This window comes from Diabrotica virgifera, chromosome 9, assembly GCF_917563875.1.
Source record: "Diabrotica virgifera virgifera chromosome 9, PGI_DIABVI_V3a".
Taxonomy (NCBI): domain Eukaryota; kingdom Metazoa; phylum Arthropoda; class Insecta; order Coleoptera; family Chrysomelidae; genus Diabrotica; species Diabrotica virgifera.
Genome location: NC_065451.1, coordinates 149,947,291 through 149,966,128, shown reverse-complemented (window position 1 = coordinate 149,966,128; position 18,838 = coordinate 149,947,291). Strand labels below are relative to the sequence as shown.

Genomic DNA, 18,838 nt, shown 5'->3' with positions numbered 1-18,838 from the left:
ACGCACAGTCACTTCTACAGAAAATATATACAAAAAAAAATAAAACGCGTCAGTTTTATTTGCCCAATGCCGATGGAAACACTGTTAAAGTTTGTCGTAATTCTTTATTACGCTCTGTGGGTTATACAAATGATTCAGTTATTATCGAATTGTGCAATGCAATGGAACGTGCTCCTTTGGGTACAGCAGTAAAAGAAAATAGAGGCAAGTAGGTACCAAAAAAGATATTAGACCGAGATATAATTAAAGCACACATTAAAAGCTTTCATCCAACTGTAAGTCATTATGGACGACATAACGCACCGAACATAAGGTATTTACCCAGAGACTTATCAATGACTTTAATGTTTTCAAACTTTCTAGAAAAACATCCTGGCTATTGTTCGATAGAAATGTATAGGTCTACCATTAATGCACATTTCTTTAAAAAAGCCAAAATCGGACAAATGTCTTAGAGTGTGAAGTTTTCAAAAACTTAGAAAAGGAAGCACACAAGAAAAATAAAGAAATACCTCCGGAAAGTCTAGACCATTATAAAATTCACATTGATAAAGCAAAAAAGGCTAACGAATTCTATAAATCCGATCTTGTTCTTGCAAAAACCTCACCAGCACATGTAAAGTTTTTCTCAATGGACTTACAAAAAGTTATTTTGCTTCCCATAATGCCAAGGATTAAAGATACTTTTTTTTGCCAGAAGATTAGTATGTTTTAACGAAACATTTGCTTCTATCTATAAGGAATCTGGGTTAAAAAGCTACTGCGTAGTTTGGCACGAGGAAATGGCTGGTCGAAAGGCACCCAACATCGTTGATTCCATTTTTAGTTATAAATACAGAACGTGATGTTACAAAATTTATTTTTTGGGCAGACAATTGTACTGCCCAAAACAAAAATTGGACGATTTTATCGGCATAGACTGTGATTCTCAACTGTCGAGATTCATCAGTAAACGAAATAACTGTAAAATATTTAACTAAAGGTCACACCCATATGTCAGCAAATGGGGTCCATGGAAATATTGAAAAGAAAATACATAAAGTTGAGAACGTATACGATTTTAATGATTTGAAAGATGTTAGCAAATCCTCAAGAAAGGCTTTAGAAGTTTTAGAGGTCGAAACATCATATAAATAGGAGAAAAAAAGAAGAACCACAAGAAAAAATGACGATGTCTTAAAAATTTTCAGATAAATTCGGTTGTAGAAGTGAATTTTAAAAGATGACCAAAAACACTATTTTTCAAAACAAACTTTACCGAAGACTACATCGAACTTGACTTTTTGCAAAAAAATATGCAGCTGAACACTACTTAACCGAACCACTAACACTTACTAGGGGAATTCCAGAAGAAAAGAAAAAAGCTATCCTTAAGGCTTTAGTTCCTGTAATGCCGATAAACCGAAGATATTTTTGGGAAAATATTTCTGTAAATAATGATTCATTAGATTTAATAACGTCTTTTGAAGAAGATTAACTACTAAGAACGATAATATGATTTTTTTTGAAAATAAAAGTTTTTCTAAATAATATACTGTGATTTTGTACTATTTTTTTCAAATATGAATTTAAGCTCTGGTAAAATGTAAAACACAGTATCTGCTTTAAACTTGGTTAAACTACAAATTTATAAAAATTTGCAACTTCACAAAATATTTTGAACGTATTTACAGTTCAATAAAAAATATTTCACTTAAATAGTGTTTATAGATAAGTACGGCAAAACTTTTAAAGTTAATTGCGTTTTTCTCGAAAAGTATATGTCTGCAGATACATACTGTGTTTTTCATTGCGACAGCCGACCCTGTATTGATGACGAACATGTCTAGTTGTTAAAGTACCTAACTTTTTTATTATCCAACATAAGCGAATGAATCTAAAAACAGAATGTTAAGAAAACCAGAGGCTATAGTTGGGTTTTAATTTCAGTATTTTATAAATGCTAGAATAATCCACAGGGTGATGCGAACTTTGAGAAAAAACACAGTTTGATTCGTATACCCGGTTTACAATGACAGTTTACCTGTCTAGCAACAATATTATTACAGCGATATTGTTAATGAATAATGCTATAACATAGTAAAAAAATCACTTAAATCGGACAACAGGTTTAGGAAATTAGAGACATCAAAAATGACAAAATTTTCAGTGAATCGATTTTTTTGCACCCGAGTGTAGTTAATAAAGAGAGGAATTATTTAACAAAAAATAAGAGTTCTTTTATGAAATAAAACGTTTATTTCCATCAATATAGTAGGAACTATATTAATACATTCTAAACTTAATATCTATTGATTTGTAATAATTGTATACGTATTTCTAATGATATTAAAAAACTAAAGATCGCCAGTCAATGCTTATTTATACCCATTAATCAACGTGATTGTACAATATAAATATTAAACCAAAATTATTAATTGAATATTGTAATTAAATAACTCTAGAAGTTCCCAAATCCAATATTTCTTCTAGCTAATACCTAATAATGGGTGGAATGCATAAAACGTAGTAGATGCTGTTGCTTCAGCAAATAGTATCTACTTTGTAGCATTTTCTTTTACATAAAAGTATCTGCTTTTGTTGAGAAGAAAATACTACACAACAGAATTAACTACTACTAAACGTAACAGGGTGTTTCATTGGAAAGTAACATACGTTAACTGTAGAAAGAGGACACTTGGGCGGTCTCAAAAATACTATACTTAATCGGTGTTACTCCATTAATAACAAAGATACTGGGTGTTTTATCTATATTGCCCTTTTCTTAATTGGTTCATAACTTTTTAACCACACTGTATATTTATCTTATATTTGGCACGCAAATATCATTTAAGGTGTACAATAAATTAATTTATTTAAAATTGTAAAAAATCCAGGTCCAGATTAAAAATATTGGAAAAATGTTCCGACCCGAAAACAACACCCTGTACATTAAATTTTTTTAAAATGGATTTTTCAGTTGAAAAGAGGATGAAAAACTAAATTTAGTGGTATTTGAATTTTCGGCAAAATGATTTTTCTGGTCAAATTTTGAATTTGAATTCTGAAATTATGTGAATTCCGAGAGCTCTAAGTAGAATACAGCTTACAACTTGTCAACCGCAGTGTATATTGATTTTATATTTAACACGCGAATATTATTTTAGGTGTCTAATCAATTAATTTATTTACAATTATAAAAAACCAGGTCCGTATTAAAGAATATTGTATAAATGTTCCGACCCAAAAAAACACCCTGTATATTAAATTTTTTTAAAATGGATTTTGCATTTGAGAATAAGATGAAAAACTAAATTTAGTGGTATACTTTGAATTTTCGGCAAAATGATTTTTCTCGTAAAATTTTTAATTTGAATTCTGAAATTATGTGAACTGCGAAGCTCAAAGTAAGATAAATTAAAATATGACTTAACTTTAATTAATACCATTCTTTAATCTAAAGTGGTAAAATATTAACATTTGCACACATAACAATAATTTTTGATGGTGGTAATTTTGAATAAGTACTTTAGTTTTGAATAGTTATTATGCTGCAAATTTTCGCTGTTTTGTTAAATTTTTAGATACTTTGTTGATTGAAGTGATGTATTCTTTATTGACCCTTTGTTATTTATTCATTATTTAAAGATGAATATTCACAAACTATTTGTCACACAAAATAAAAACACACTGAAATATTAACATTTCACCAATTTAGATTAAATAATGGTATTGATTAAAATTAAGTCCATTTTAATTTTTTTTCTACTTAGAGATCTCGAAATTGGCATAAATTCAGAATTCAAATTCAAAATTTTACCAGAAAAATCATTTTGCCGAAAATTCAAAGTATACCACTAAATTCAGTTTTTCATCCTCCTTTCAAATGCAAGATCCAATTTAAAAAAATTTAATATACAGCGTGTTTTTTTGGGTCTGAAAATATTTACAATATTTTTTTAATCGGGACCTGGATTTTTTATAATTATTGTAAATAAATAAATTGATTGGACACATAAAAGAATATTCGCGTGTTAAATATAAAATAAATATACAGTGCGGTTGACAAGTTGTAAGTTGTATTTAAATTTTTTTTCTCTTAGAGCTCTCGCAATTCACATAATTTCAAAATTCAAATTCAAAATTTGACAAGAAAAATAATTTTGCCGAGAAGTCAAAGTATACCAATAAATTTAGTTTTTCATCCTCCTTTCAACTGAAAAATCCATTTTAAAAAAATTTAATGCACAGGGTGTTGTTTTTGAGTTGGAACATTTATCCAATATTTTTAATCCTGACCTTGATTTTTTACAATTGTAAATAAATTTATTTATTGTACACCGTAAAGGATAATTGGCTGCCAAATATAAAATAAATATACAGTGTGGTTAAAAAGTTATGAACCAAAATAGATAAAACACACAGTATCTTTGTTATTAATGGAGTAAGACCCATTAAGTATGGTGTTTTTGAGACTGCCCAAGTGTCCTCTTTCTACAGTTAACGTATGTTACTTTCCCAATGAAACACCCTGTATAATAGAATTGTAAAGGAGTAAAAATGAGTGAATCAGATTCCGAACCGACAAAAGAGTTAGGCGAGGATAAAAAAGAACAATTATTGTTCATTAAAATTCATGAATGTTGCCATTTTGCAACAAAAAAAAAACACCTACACCGAAGTCGTTCATCCACCAACTTCGCTTAAACTGAAGCAAATATTACGTAACTCGCAAATTTATTTATTCTTCAAAAGCGTAGTTCATTCTTCTATGTATTTGGTAAATAGTAGCATATGCTACGGAGGAAAGTAAATGCTGTGTAAGTGTAGTAAAAATTTCAAAAATGTAGTACATACTTCAAGCATTAGCAGATACTACGTTGTATGCGTTCCACCCATTATTTGAATAATTGAAACTTATATTAATACCTAAAAGATTTATAAGACATTTATATGTTGTTAATAATGGTCTTAAAGTGTGGAACGCAATGTTATTAGCGGTTATAATAAAACCATTTTAGGAAATTTGTATTTTAAAATATGGATAATTTTATAAGAAGAACAATGGCCAAAGTAGTGAAGTAAATGAAAGAAAAAAAGCTGAGAAATAGTGATAAAATTTATACAAAAAAAAAAACGAATAAAATCCTTTATAAAAGGTATATATTTAAAATCCCTAAAAAGGGCTACATCACAGAACTAGTTTTCGATTGGTTGACCAATCATCATCGGTGCTTACGTAAAATGAATATAACCTGATAAAATGATGCAAAGGTTTTAAAATTTTGACTACGGTTAAGAAAAGTTGTAGGTTATACTCACGTGATCTAACATGCTAACCACCAAAATATAATATTACAAAAATATGAGGGTAAAAACCCTTTAAAAGTAATCCGTCAAGGAAACATTGAATTTCTTGTATTTTCTTTTTTGAATTTCATTCTTCAATGTTTCCTTGACGGATTGCTATTAAAGGGGTTTTACCCTCGTATTTTTGTAATATTATATTTTGGTGGTTATAGCATGTTAGATCACGTGAGTATAACCTACAACTTTACTTAACCGTAGTCAAAATTTTAAAACCTTTGCATCATTTTATCAGGTTATATTCATTTTAAGTAAGCACTGATGATGATTGGTCAATCGAAATGTGATAAATATATACCTTTTATTAAGGATTTTATTCGTTTTTTTGTATTATGGCATACAGCCAACTACAGGAAAATTTTCTCCTTGTGGATTTTTAAAACTTATACACTTTTCCAATAAATTAACGCACCACCACCTTAAAAATGGTAATTTTTAATGTCTCGAATTTCCTACACCCGTTGTCCGATTTAATTAATTTTTTTTAACATGTTATAGCCATATTCTTTAACAATATCGCTGTAATAACATTGTTGCTAGACAGGTAAATTGTCATTGTATACCGGGTGTACCAATCAAACTGTGTTTTTTTCTCAAAGTTCGCTTGACCCTGTGGAATATTCTAGCACTTATAAAATACTGAAATTAAAACCCAACTGTAGCCTCAGGTTTTCTTAACATTTTGTCTTTCAATTCATTCGCTTATGTTGGATAATAAAAAAGTTACGTACTTTAACAACTAGCCATGTTCTTTATCAGTACAGGGTGTTTCTAAATAAGTACTACAAATTTTAAGGGGTAATTCTGCATGAAAAAATAATGACAGTTTGCTTTATAAACATATGTCCGCAAATGCTTCGTTTCCGAGATACGGGGTGTTAAAATTTTTCTTACAAACTGACGATTTATTTATTGCTCTAAAACCGGTTAAGAAATGCTGCTGAAAGGACATCGCACACATCTTATGGAAAATATAATGTCACTCAAATTCAATAAAATTTATACGATTAGATTCGTTTTAATATAACGATCAATTCTTATCATTGCGCCAACTCTTAATTATGATTAATTACGGCGCAAATTGCAATTAAAGTTTATCGAAATCACATTTTTGGAGTCCATAAAATGTTAGTTTACAATCATTATTGCTCTGAGTGCTATTCATAACAGCTTAAATCCCGCTGGGCCTAAGCGGATTAGTGAAACTAATCCGCTGATTTATGGAGTACCGAAAATCTGGGTATTTTAAAATATTTTTTCTCTCTCTAACTTATGTACCTACCCATTTGATTTCAGATTTATTTATATCAATTTCTGCTCTTATTTTTGAAAATAGAGAGTTGGCGCAATGATAAGATTTGATCGTTAATTTAAAACTAATCTATTGGTATAAATTTTATTGAATTTGAGCGACATTATATTTTCCATAAGATGTGTGCGATGTCCTTTGGTGAGTTTTAACACATTGCATGCGGATATCTGATCCTAAGAACTATACTCTGAATTGACAAAAAAAAAACACATTAAAAATGTGTATAATTAATGCTATACATGCGCTCCGTCCGCACATTGATAAAGTCATTATGTGGCTAACATGTATGCCATCCGCACGGAACGTTTTAAGAGGTATTATATATCACCCTTATGTGCACCTATGGTGAACATAGAATTCTTAATTGTATGTCAAAAATGCACAATAACTACCTCTTAAAATCCACCAAATTTCATTTGCATATTTCAACTGGTTTTAGAGCAATAAATAAATCGTCAGTTTGTAAGAAAAATTTCAACACCCTCTTCCACATACCGTATCGCGGAAACAAAGCATTTGGGCATATACGTTTATAAAGCAAACTGTCATTATTTTTTCACGTAGAATTACACCTTAAAGTTTGCCATACTTATCTAAAAACACCCTGCATTGATGAAAAAACAGGGCTAGTTGTTAAAGTACCTAACTTTTTTATTATCCAACATACATCAGCGAATGAATTAAAAACAGGATTTTAAGAAAACATGAAGCTATAGTTGGGTTTTGATTTTCAGTATTTTATACATGCTAGAATAATCCACAGGGTCACACGAAATTGAGAAAAAAGCACAGTGTGATTGGTACACCTGGTATACAATGACAATTTACCTGTCTAGCAACAATTTTATTACAACGGTATTGTTAAAGAATAAGGCTATAACATGTTAAAAAATCACTTAAATCGGACAACAGATTTAGGGAATTTGAGATATTAAAAACGATCCATTTTTAAGGTGGTGCATTAATTTCTTGGTGAAGTGTATTTTTATTTACTGTTACACTTATAGTCGTTCATAAAATTTAGAAATCAAATTATTTTCTTTCCAGTATTGTTATTTATTTATTTATTTTGTTTTTTTTGTAGTTGATTGTTCAATATGCAAAAGATTTGAAGTTACTATTACATCAACCTTGAACATTCGAAGTTTTAGTTTTTTGTGTTAAATCAGTTATTTAATTACACTCTTCAATTATCAAGATAATATATACCTTATATCCAGAACAACTATACTTCTTCTACTCAATGCTTTTTCAAGCGACACTTTCAAAATAACCATTCAGATAATTAAAAACATACAGCCTTTTTTACACAAACTTATATAGAGTGATTAAGTACTAAAAATACAATATAACTGGGTACTCCAAAGTCAAACCTTTGCTCTGAATTTCAACATTAAATAATAGTACACACCTTCTATAGCTAATGCTGACGAAAAGGAAATCTGGATGAAAAAACGTTGTGAAGAATTATAATTACTACAAGAAAAGGGGGACAGCTTTGGTCTACATAAAAAGGCTCCTGAAAAATGATCAAGGATACTATGTACCGGGTGTCCCAATAAGAAGCCATATCTCAGGAACCGTTTATAGTACAGCTTTGGGAAAACAAATTTTATAAGAAAAGTTGGCTCGAGAAAAGCCTGGAAATTATTTTCATAATTATAAGTCCACCGCTAGAGGGCGTAATTGAATATCAAAAATTAAAAAATCGAAATTTTACAAAATTTGTCTAATGAAAGGGCACTGGAAATCCGATTATCGTATTCTTCATAAAATTCTGCGCATATTTTATTTTAAAAGTTTAAGTCTACCTGTGCAAATAAGAGGTAGGGGTGAGTGGGAACCTTGTTATGAAAAAATCGCTGTAAGTCCGGTTCTGCTTAATCGATTTTTGCAAACTTGGTCTTATTGAAAACAGCTCTTTTTCGTCACAAGACAACGCACAAACAACAAAGCAAATGAAGAGTACAGGGGAAAAACAAAGGAATGTCACTTTTTCATGAATTTTGGCTTTTCTCGCCATGTGGTAGCAAAAACTAAGTACTATCTACTAGAACTAGACTATCGATGCAGAACAATAACCAGAAAGATTAGTCTATATAAATTTTTTAAGAATTTGTATCCAGGCAAAGGACCAGGATTGTCCGCACGCCACTGGACAAAAATAAGGAATGTTGGCAGTTTTTTGGTGCATTATTAAATTAATAAGTTAATATAGATTAATATTATCTTAAGATTATAGACTAATATTCATGCAGTAGGATAATTCTATCCTACTGCATGGATTTTAATGACATTTTGAGCCTAGCCTCTACTTGTCTCCTAATTCAAAGTCTACCCTAAGCCGATGTGTGCTTTTATCTTGGAGGTGGTTCCCACCCCTTCTTAGGGGTGGAACATTTTTTGGTTAAAATTACCACGGAATTCGCTAGAGAACCTAATTCTAAGCAAAAACTGTTCTATATTTTTTTTTGAAAACTCAATACTTTTTGAGATATTCGTGGTTAAAAATTGGCTATTTTCATTGAAACATAATGCCTTTTCGAACGGTTTTCTGCGAATACCTTAAAAACTATGCATCTAACTAAAAAAACTATATTAAACATTTTTGTAGGCTATAAAAACAAAGAGACACTTTCCTTCATAAATGTTCTAGTGATAATACAAAAAGAGATATGGTAGGTGAAAATAGTTTGTTTTTTGGTACATTCTCAAATTGGTGAATTCAACTTGAAATAACAGAGAAACGGTCGATTTTAGTTGTATAATGCTACTAATACCTTTTGTAGTGCTTGAAAAGACCTTTTAAATGAGCTATAATAAAGGTCCATTACATTAAAACTAAGCGAGATATGCTGCAAACAAAATTGATAACTAATGTATTTTAAGAAAAAATGAGAAGTAATTTTAACCCCTATCCACCAAAATGTAAATGCATCATTTTCCTTCTACAATACCTTTTATTATAGTGTTATTTCTATGTTCAAAAAGTTGGACGGGTTTAAAATGAATGGTTTAAAAAAAAAGATCAAATTATAGAGCGCATTTTTAAATTCGCTTAAAAAGCTTCCTTTTTCTCCATATAACTTGAAAATGATAAGAGATACAGTAATGAAAAATAAAAAGGAAATTTTTATCTGAAAAAGCCCTACATTTTTGTGTGGTATCTTGTTTCGTATCTCTTATCTTTTTCGAGTTACATGGAGGAAAAGAAAGATTTTTACGAAAATTTAAAAATGCGCTATATAATTTGATCTTATTTTTTTCAAAAACCATTTGTGTGTGTGTGATGAGAGTGGATGGCATTAGAACATGTCTATTTGCCACAGAATTTTTTAATTTAAAATTGGTTGTATTTTCTAGGTATAATTACTTTTTCATATATCTATCTTAGCTTCTAAGATAAATTTAATTAAAATATCGTAAATTCCTTTGTCTTGTTGTGCTAATAGAGTAGTGATACTAATCGGTAGTAAGTTTTTTTAGTTCTTGATACAGCGTATCTGTATATGCAGTATATTTTTGACACAAAAACCATTTATTTTAATCCAGTCCAACTTTTTGAACATAGAAATAACACTATAATAAAAAGTATTGTAGAAGGAAAACGATGTACTTAAATTCTGACGGATTAGGGGTTAAATGTACTTCTCATTTCATCTTAAATTACATTAGTCATCAACTTTTTTGCAGAATATCTCGCTTAGTTTGAATGTAATCGACATTTAGTATTGCTCGTTTTAAAGGTATTTTCAAGCACTACAAAAGTTATTAGTATCATTATACATCTAAAATCGACAGTTTCTCTGTTATTTCAAGTTGAATACACCGATTTGAGCATGCAGCAAAAAAACAAACTCTTCTTACCTACCATATCCGTCTTTGTATTTTAACTAGAAGATTTACGAAGGAACGAATTTTATTTTTTTTAACCTACAGAAATATTTTACACAGGGTAGCGAGAAAGTATGGAAACACGGTGATTTCTCGGAAACCGTTCGAACGATTTTTATAAATTTTGGTGGGTAGGGGTTTCCTAATGCGGCCGATATTATAGTGGTAATTACATTGTTGCCAAATTCTCCGTTTTTCTGGAAATCTAATGAACTTTCTTATTTTAAATAGAACATCCTGTATATTTTTTGCGTTTTGAAGTTTTTAAGAAATACTGATTATTTTTCATGTTATGTTCCCTATACCTAAATGCCATAATTTCGGAGGTATTGCTACATTTATTAGAAAAAAATTTTAACAATAGTTTATAAAAATCATTTTTTTCGGCCCAGGTAGGCTATATTTTAGGTTCTTTGGATCATTGGGAACAAAACAGGTCTTATGTAATTTTCCTCAAAAGTTAATCGTTTCCGAGTTATAAACAATTTCAAACTGAAAAAAAAATCGAAAAATGACGATTTTCAAGGTTCAAAAACACAAGTAAAAAAATCATTTTTAAAATTATGAAGTACCTAAATTCAATCTCAAACCTTTTTTATCAGATCTCTATAAGAATTTTTGGCATATTTTATTCTAAATTATTGTTTTTTTTTAATTGTTAATAAAGCTCATATGCGAGGACGGGCTATCGGGCTGCATTAACAACTAAAAAATAATGTTTTAGAATGAAATAAGACCAAATCACTTATCGTCATCTGATAACATAAGATTTTAACTTGAACTTAGGTACTTCATAGTTTCAAAAATAATATTTTTTACTTATTTTTGTTGAATCCAGAAAATCGCCATTTTTTAATTTTTTCAGTTTTAATATGTTTATAACTCGGAAACGATTAACTTTTGAGGAAAATTACAAAAGACCTTTTTTGTTCCCAATGACCCAAAGAACCTAAAATAATATCTACCCGGTCCAAAAAAAATAAATTTGTATAATTTGTTAAATTTTTTTTTTTTAAATAAATGTAGCATTAACACCGAAATTATGGCATTGGTATAGGGAACATAACATGAAAAATAATCAGTATTTCTTAAGGACTTCAAAACACAAAAAATATACAGGGTGTTCCATGTAAAATAAGAAAATTCATTAGATTTCCAGAAAAACGGAAGATTTGACAACAATGTAATTACCACTATAATGTCGGCCGTATTAGAGTACCCTTACCCACCAAAATTTATAACAATTGTTCAAGCGGTTTTCGAGAAATTTCCGTGTTTCCATACTTTCTCGCTACCCTGTATAGTTTTTTTGTTAGATGCATAGTTTTTAAGCTATTCGCAAAAATCCGTCCGAAAAGGTGTCATTTTTCAATGAAAATGGCCAATTTTCAATCACGAATAACTCAAAAAATATTGAGATTTCAAAAAATAATTACAGAACAGTTTTTGCTTAAAATTGTGTTATCTAGCCTCTTTCGTGGCTATTTTAACCAAAACAATTTTCACCCCCGAGAAGGGGTGGGAACCCAGACTTTGTTTCTTGAGCTACCTACTTACTGTGAAAATATCAAGTAAATCGATGTAGTAGGATGGAATTCGGAGCTAAATACCCTCATTGACTGCCCTACAATATGAATAAAATGTGACATTCCTTGTTTTTCCCCTGTACTCTTCAAATTAGGAAGGGGAAAAAGGGACGGCCTAAAACGAGATGGTTGGATGACGTGGAAGACGACCTGAAACCCATGAACATAAGACAATGGAGAAGGACACAAGAGAGATCTGAATAGAAGGATATAGCCGACGGGCAAATAATCATTCAGGATTATGACGCCAAAAGAAGACAAATACAAAATGGCTGTTAAATTATTGGACGATCCAATTACAGTAGACTCGCGATTGTCCGAGTCTCGGTTATCCGAGCCCCTCGGTTAACCGAGGCAAAAGTCATAATAGGTGAGTTACAATTTTCAACCTTGACGTAACATCGCCGCCTCAAAATCAAAAAGAGGAATAAAGCTTATGCAAAATCAAAGACTTTTTTAAACAGTAATATTGATAAGGTAAATGTTTTTATCTTTTATAGACAGTACTGTATTAGTTTTGTCATTAAAAGATCCACAGTTATGATTATTTATGTGTTTTTCTATCAATAAAACCAATCTCAGTGTTAACCGAGTTTTTCCGTATCCGAGGTAGTCACGGTCCCAGTTACCTCGGATAATCGCGAGTCTACTGTATATTGAATTTAACCATCTATAAATTCTCTGCGTAGATGAAAACAAATCATCTGCACACCGATTAAGCTCTAACTGTTGTGTTATTAACTCATCGACCTCATTTTCGTACTTTTTCGACATTGGTCGCAAAACACATCTTTATCGAAATCATCACTTTTTTGCTGCGCAGTTTTTCAGAGAAAACAACTTGAGAGCCTTCGAACTGCAGTGAGTTAACATATGCACAGATAGCCAAGCAGCCATTGGGGCTCTTATAAGCCCTAAGGTGAACTCTAGGCTAGTGTGGAAATGTGAACAAGAACTTGACAGACTGGCGCAACATATCAGTGTTATACTGGTATGGGTTCCAGGTCATTGGGGCATATACGGCAATGACAGAGCTCATGCACTTGCCAGGAGAGCATCTGCTACAAAATACCTGGGTCCACAGAAGGCCGTGGGAGTGCCAAAAAGCATCGTCCGCGAACGAAAAAAAGCCTGGATCCCAAGCCAACACAACTCACACTGGGAGGGTATACCCGGTCAAACACATGGCAAGATGTATATCGGAGGGACATGTGCTAGTAGAGCTGAATTACTGCCGAAAAGAAGCAGAAATCAGCTTAGAGTCATAACAGGTTTCCTCACTGGGCATGCGCCAGTTAATGGGGCTGTTTCATGGAGACTTGATTCCAGAATTCTGGAATGGGTTTCATCAAGGAATGGAAGATGTAAGATGTACAATAATCCAAGTGGCTACAGTACGGCCGGTTCACAACAGACGGCCAAAGTAAAAAAGCCTGGATCTGAAGCCAACATAACTCACACTGGGAGGTGTACCTGGTCAAACACATGACAAGACGTGAATTACTACTGAAAATAAGCCGGAATCAGCTCAGAGCCATAACAAGTTTCCGCACTGGGCTTGCGCCAGTTAAGGGCCACCTGCATAAAATGGGGCTGTTTCATGGAGCTGCAGACTCTGTAACAGAGAACTTGAAACAGTCAACCATATCTTGCATGACTGTGAGGCATTGAAGGCGGCAAACACTTTTCGGAGACATCGAAGTGACTCAAAATATATATATGGCACCCACCCACTAGACCTGTATAAGCTGGTACAGTGTACCAAAATTCTGGAATGGTTTTCATAGAGGAATGGAAGATGTACAATAAGCCAAGTGGCTGCAGTACGATCGGTTCACAACAGGCGGCTTCCAGGGGTATAAAATGTATATAAGATAATAGAGAAGAAGGACACAAGAGAGATCTGAATAGAAGGACACAGCCAGCAGACAAAGACCCATCCAGGTTTATGATGTTAAAAGAAGAAAAGGGTTGAAATAAAAAATGGCTGTTAAATTATCGGACGATCCAATTATATTGAATTTAACCATCAATAAATTCTCTGCGTAGATGAAAATAAATCATCTGCACACCGATTAAGCTCTAACTGTTGCGTAATTAACTCGTCGACCTCATTTTCGTACTCTTTCGACATTTGCTCGCAAAAAACATCTTTATCGAAATCATCGACTTCTTCTTGCTGCGCGGTTTTTCAGAGAAAACAACTTGAGGGTCTTCGAACTGCAGCGAGTTAACATCTGCACAGATAGCCAAGCAGCCATTGGGGCTCTTGTAAGCCCTAAGGTGAACTCTAGGCTAGTGTGGAAATGTGAATAAGAACTTGACAGACTGGCGCAACATAACAGTGTTATACTGATTAGGTTCCAGGTCATTGGGGCATATACGGCAATGACAGAGCTGATGCACTTGCCAGGAGAGCATCTGCTACAAAATACCTGGGTCCACAGAAGGCCGTGGGAGTGCCAAAAAGCACCGTCCGCGAACGAAAAAAAGCCTGGATCCGAAGTAAACAGAACTCACACTGGGAGGGTATACCCGGTCAAACACATGGCAAGATGTATATCGGAGGAACATGTGCTAGTAGAGCTGAATTACTGCTGAAAAGAAGCAGGAATCAGCTCAGAGTCATAACAGGTTTCCTCACTGGGTATGCGCCAGTTAAGGGTTACCTGCATAAAATGGGGCTGTTTCATGGAGACTTGATTCCAGAATTCTGGAATGGGTTTCATCAAGGAATGGAGGATGTAAGATGTACAATAATCCAAGTGGCTCCAGTACGGCCGGTTCACAACAGACGACCAAAGTAAAAAAGCCTGGATCCGAAGCCAACATAACTCACACTGGGAGGTGTACCTGGTCAAACACATGACAAGACGTGAATTACTGCTGAAAATAAGCCGGAATCAGCTCAGAGCCATAACAAGTTTCCGCACTGGGCTTGCGCCAGTTAAGGGCCACCTGCATAAAATGGGGCTGTTTCATGGAGCTGCAGACTCTGTAACAGAGAACCTGAAACAGTCAACCATATCTTGCATGACTGTGAGGCATTGAAGGCGGCAAACACTTTTCGGAGACATCGAAGTGACTCAAAATATATATATGGCACCCACCCACTAGACCTGTATAAGCTGGTACAGGGTACCAAAATTCTGGAATGGTTTTCATAGAGGAATGGAAGATGTACAATAAGCCAAGTGGCTGCAGTACGATCGGTTCACAACAGGCGGCTTCCAGGGGAAAAACGTACATAAGACAATAGAGAAGAAGGACACGGCCAGCAGGCAAAGACCCATCCAGGGTTATGATGTTAAAAGAAGAAAAGGGTTGAAATACAAAATGGCTGTTAAATTATTGGACGATCCAATTATATTGAATTTAACCATCAATAAATTCTCTGCGTAGATGAAAATAAATCATCTGCACACCGATTAAGCTCTAACTGTTGTGTAATTAACTCGTCGACCTCATTTTCGTACTCTTTCGACATTTGCTCGCAAAACACATCTTTATCGAAATCATCACCTTCTTCTTGCTGCGCGGTTTTTCTTGTCACGATTATTTTGTTGTATAAGTCCAATACGTGTTTGTCCAACTTTTCTAAATGCAGTTTCAGTTCATTACAGTGTAAGTCATTCAAAGTCGCTTGCTTGAGTCTGTTTAGTTCCGCTAAATTGAATTCGTTGACGGCGACTAATTCTTGCCGACATTTCTTAATTTCGCTAAGAACTTCATCTTCAGGTTCGCTCTGAAAATTAAAAATATAATGTAAAGGATGTAAGAGAAACAAAAAATATATGCAAAATAAATATATTTTGATTTATTTGACAAATTTTAAAATGACATTTTTAATTATCACCTGATTATACAGGGTGTCCCGAAAAGATTGGTCATAAATTATACCACACATTCTGGAGTCAAAAATAGTTCGATTGAACCTAACTTACCTTAGTACAAATATGCTCATAAAAAAAGTTACAGCCCTTTGAAGTTACAAAATGAAAATGGATTTTTTTCAATATATCGAAAACTATTAAAAATTTTTTATTGAAAATGGACATGTATAATTCTTATGGCAGAATCATCTTAAAACAAAATTATAGTGAGATTTGTCCACACCATAATAATTTTATAGGGGTTTTGATCCCTTAAACCCCCCACCCCCCAAACTTTTGTGCACTTTCCAATTAATTCATTATTGTGGTACCATTAGTTATACACAACGTTTTTAAAACTTTTTCGTCTCTTAGTATTTTTTAGATAAGCGAGTTTTTATCGAGATGCGGCTTCTTTTTTAATATATTTACATAAAAATTGTATGGGAGTTTTGTTCCTTTAAACCCCCCAAATGTTTGTGTACGTTCCAATTAAACTATTATTGTGGTACCATTAGTTAAACACAGTGTTTTTAAAACTTTTTTGCCTCTTAGTCTTTTTTTGATAAGTCACCTTTTATCAAGATGTGGCTTCTTTTTCAAAATATACCTAAAAACGTAAATTATAAATACATCTTCAGATTATTAACAAGGTCTCTATAATCGTACTTAATAGGTCTGGACCCCCGTATGAAAAAAAGTTGATTAATAGCAAGCTGAAAATTTGTTAATAGCTTAAGGTTGTCTAGTCGGACAAACTTTGATATATGGAAACACTGGAACAGGGGAAGTTTTAATTGTGGAACAGGTTAAAAATTTGGAACGGTCAGACCACGAAAACGGCACATGTATTTTGTCCAACAGAACAGACTTAAACTCTCCGAACAGAGATTAAACTCTCATGCAAAAATCAGACTGCTATTTATCACCAAATGGGCGTTTTAATGAGTGGAACATGTAGAATATGTCAAATGACAGGAATTATGACAGGTGATAAATAGCAGTCTGATTTTTGCATGAGAGTTTAATCTCTGTTCGGAGAGTTTAAGTCTGTTCTGTCGGACAAGATAAATGTGCCGTTTTCGTGGTCTGACCGTTCCAAATGTTTAACCTGTTCCACAATTAAAACTGCCCCTGTTCCAGTGTTCCCATATATCAAAGTTTATCCGACTAGACACCCTTAAGCTATTAACAAATTTTCAGCTTGCTATTAATCAACTTTTTTTTTCATACGCGGGATTCAGACCTATAACCATCTACAAATCTGCCGTGCTTAGCGAAAACGCCGTATCTGCAATAATCTGAAAAAATTAGATTTATACATTTTTCTAACCCAAATGTGCATATCTATCTTATTTGCTTACTAAAAATTACGTAAGTTAAGACAAAATACATTAAACACAACGCATTTTATGCCGTATCTGCAAAAATGTTCATGAATACTTAGAATAAATGCGTCATCTGAAAAATACTTAGAAAAAACGCCGTATTTAAAGGTCACTTGCTGCGTTTATCCTAAGCAGGCACTAGATGCGGCGTTCTGCCTAAGCATTTGACAGATTTTTACAGCATGTGTAAAATTTTTAATAAGGTTAGTTTGTTGCCATTTTTCAACGTGAACGGTTGTTTGATATAATTTTTTAAATATGTCAAATAGAAAATAGAACAAAGTTAATACAGCAGAAGGCTATTTTTTCTTTATCAATAGAAAATCTAAACACATATTATGTTTGAGTTGTTGGTGATCAAGAAATAATGTGAGGTATAGCGGAGTTTCCTATGTGTATGAATATTGTTGTTAATGCGACAATGTATTATTACGTTACATCAGGCATTTTAAACAGTGCAAATTTTATAAAGTTGTTCGAAATAGGAATTTCGGTACGAAGTATTTTGATCGCCGTACGTCGTAGAATTTCCAAATAAAAAATTTGTTATAAAAGTACATAGTTAAATCAATGTATAATAATTAATAATTAAAAATAAACTTGATCGTAAATGTTAATCGTTTCTGGAATGTTTTTAATTTTAAAATTCAAGAAACGCCCCTTAGCGGCAAACTTATTAATTCCAAAATTATTTCCAACACCTTTTTAATCCATTTTCATGACACACTTTTATAAAAAATGTTTTTTATTCTGATTTTTCATCGTTATATTGTATTTATTATACAGTAGACTCCCTCTATAACGAGAACTGAAATGGCAGACTAATTACCTCGTTATACGCGGATCTCGTTATATCAGACAACAATTATATTGTGCATACATACCTATATCGTTGTCTAAAATATTAACTTTCTATTATATAGTGATGCCATTCGGAGCAATATAATAATAATAATAATAAAGGCCTTTATTCATTCTATAATATTATTCACATAATGAATATTAGTTTAAAAAAAAGCTCCAGGCGAGTTTCAGTTCAGGAGATGTATAATGCGGGGCAGAATACATGTCCTGTCTGTTCAGCTAACCTGGGCAAAACAAATAATAAAAAAAAATATCTAGGATTATGTATAATAGGTTACCTACTAACATTTAAATAAAAATAAATCAAAATGTAACATTAATTAACTTTAGTTTACCAATATGCGCTTTGAATGTAAGCTCTACTCATACCATGTCAGCCAACTCTACCTATGCAATATTTCCTAATTTTTCAATAACGAACCTTCTAAATTTGTTTTGAGTAAAATTAGTACCAGTAGTATATTTATTCATAACTTGGGCTATTTGATATGTAAAAGACCGCTTGTATTGCTGTGTACGATGATAAGGAATAGAAATGGTGTTTTTATGTCTTATGTTAATATTGTGTACATCAGT

General features: G+C 32.4%; 1 protein-coding gene across 1 annotated transcript in view; it reads right to left on the bottom strand.

Annotated features, from left to right (window-relative positions):
- Positions 1-2,215: 2,215 nt before the first annotated feature.
- LOC126892318 (transcriptional adapter 3-B) overlaps positions 2,216-18,838 on the bottom strand; it is a 123,809-nt gene continuing 107,186 nt past the window's right edge. The window contains exon 7 of the mRNA XM_050661816.1: positions 2,216-15,883. Coding sequence (XP_050517773.1) covers positions 15,521-15,883 — 363 coding nt within the window. The 3' untranslated portion in view covers positions 2,216-15,520. The remainder of the gene's footprint in view (positions 15,884-18,838) is intronic.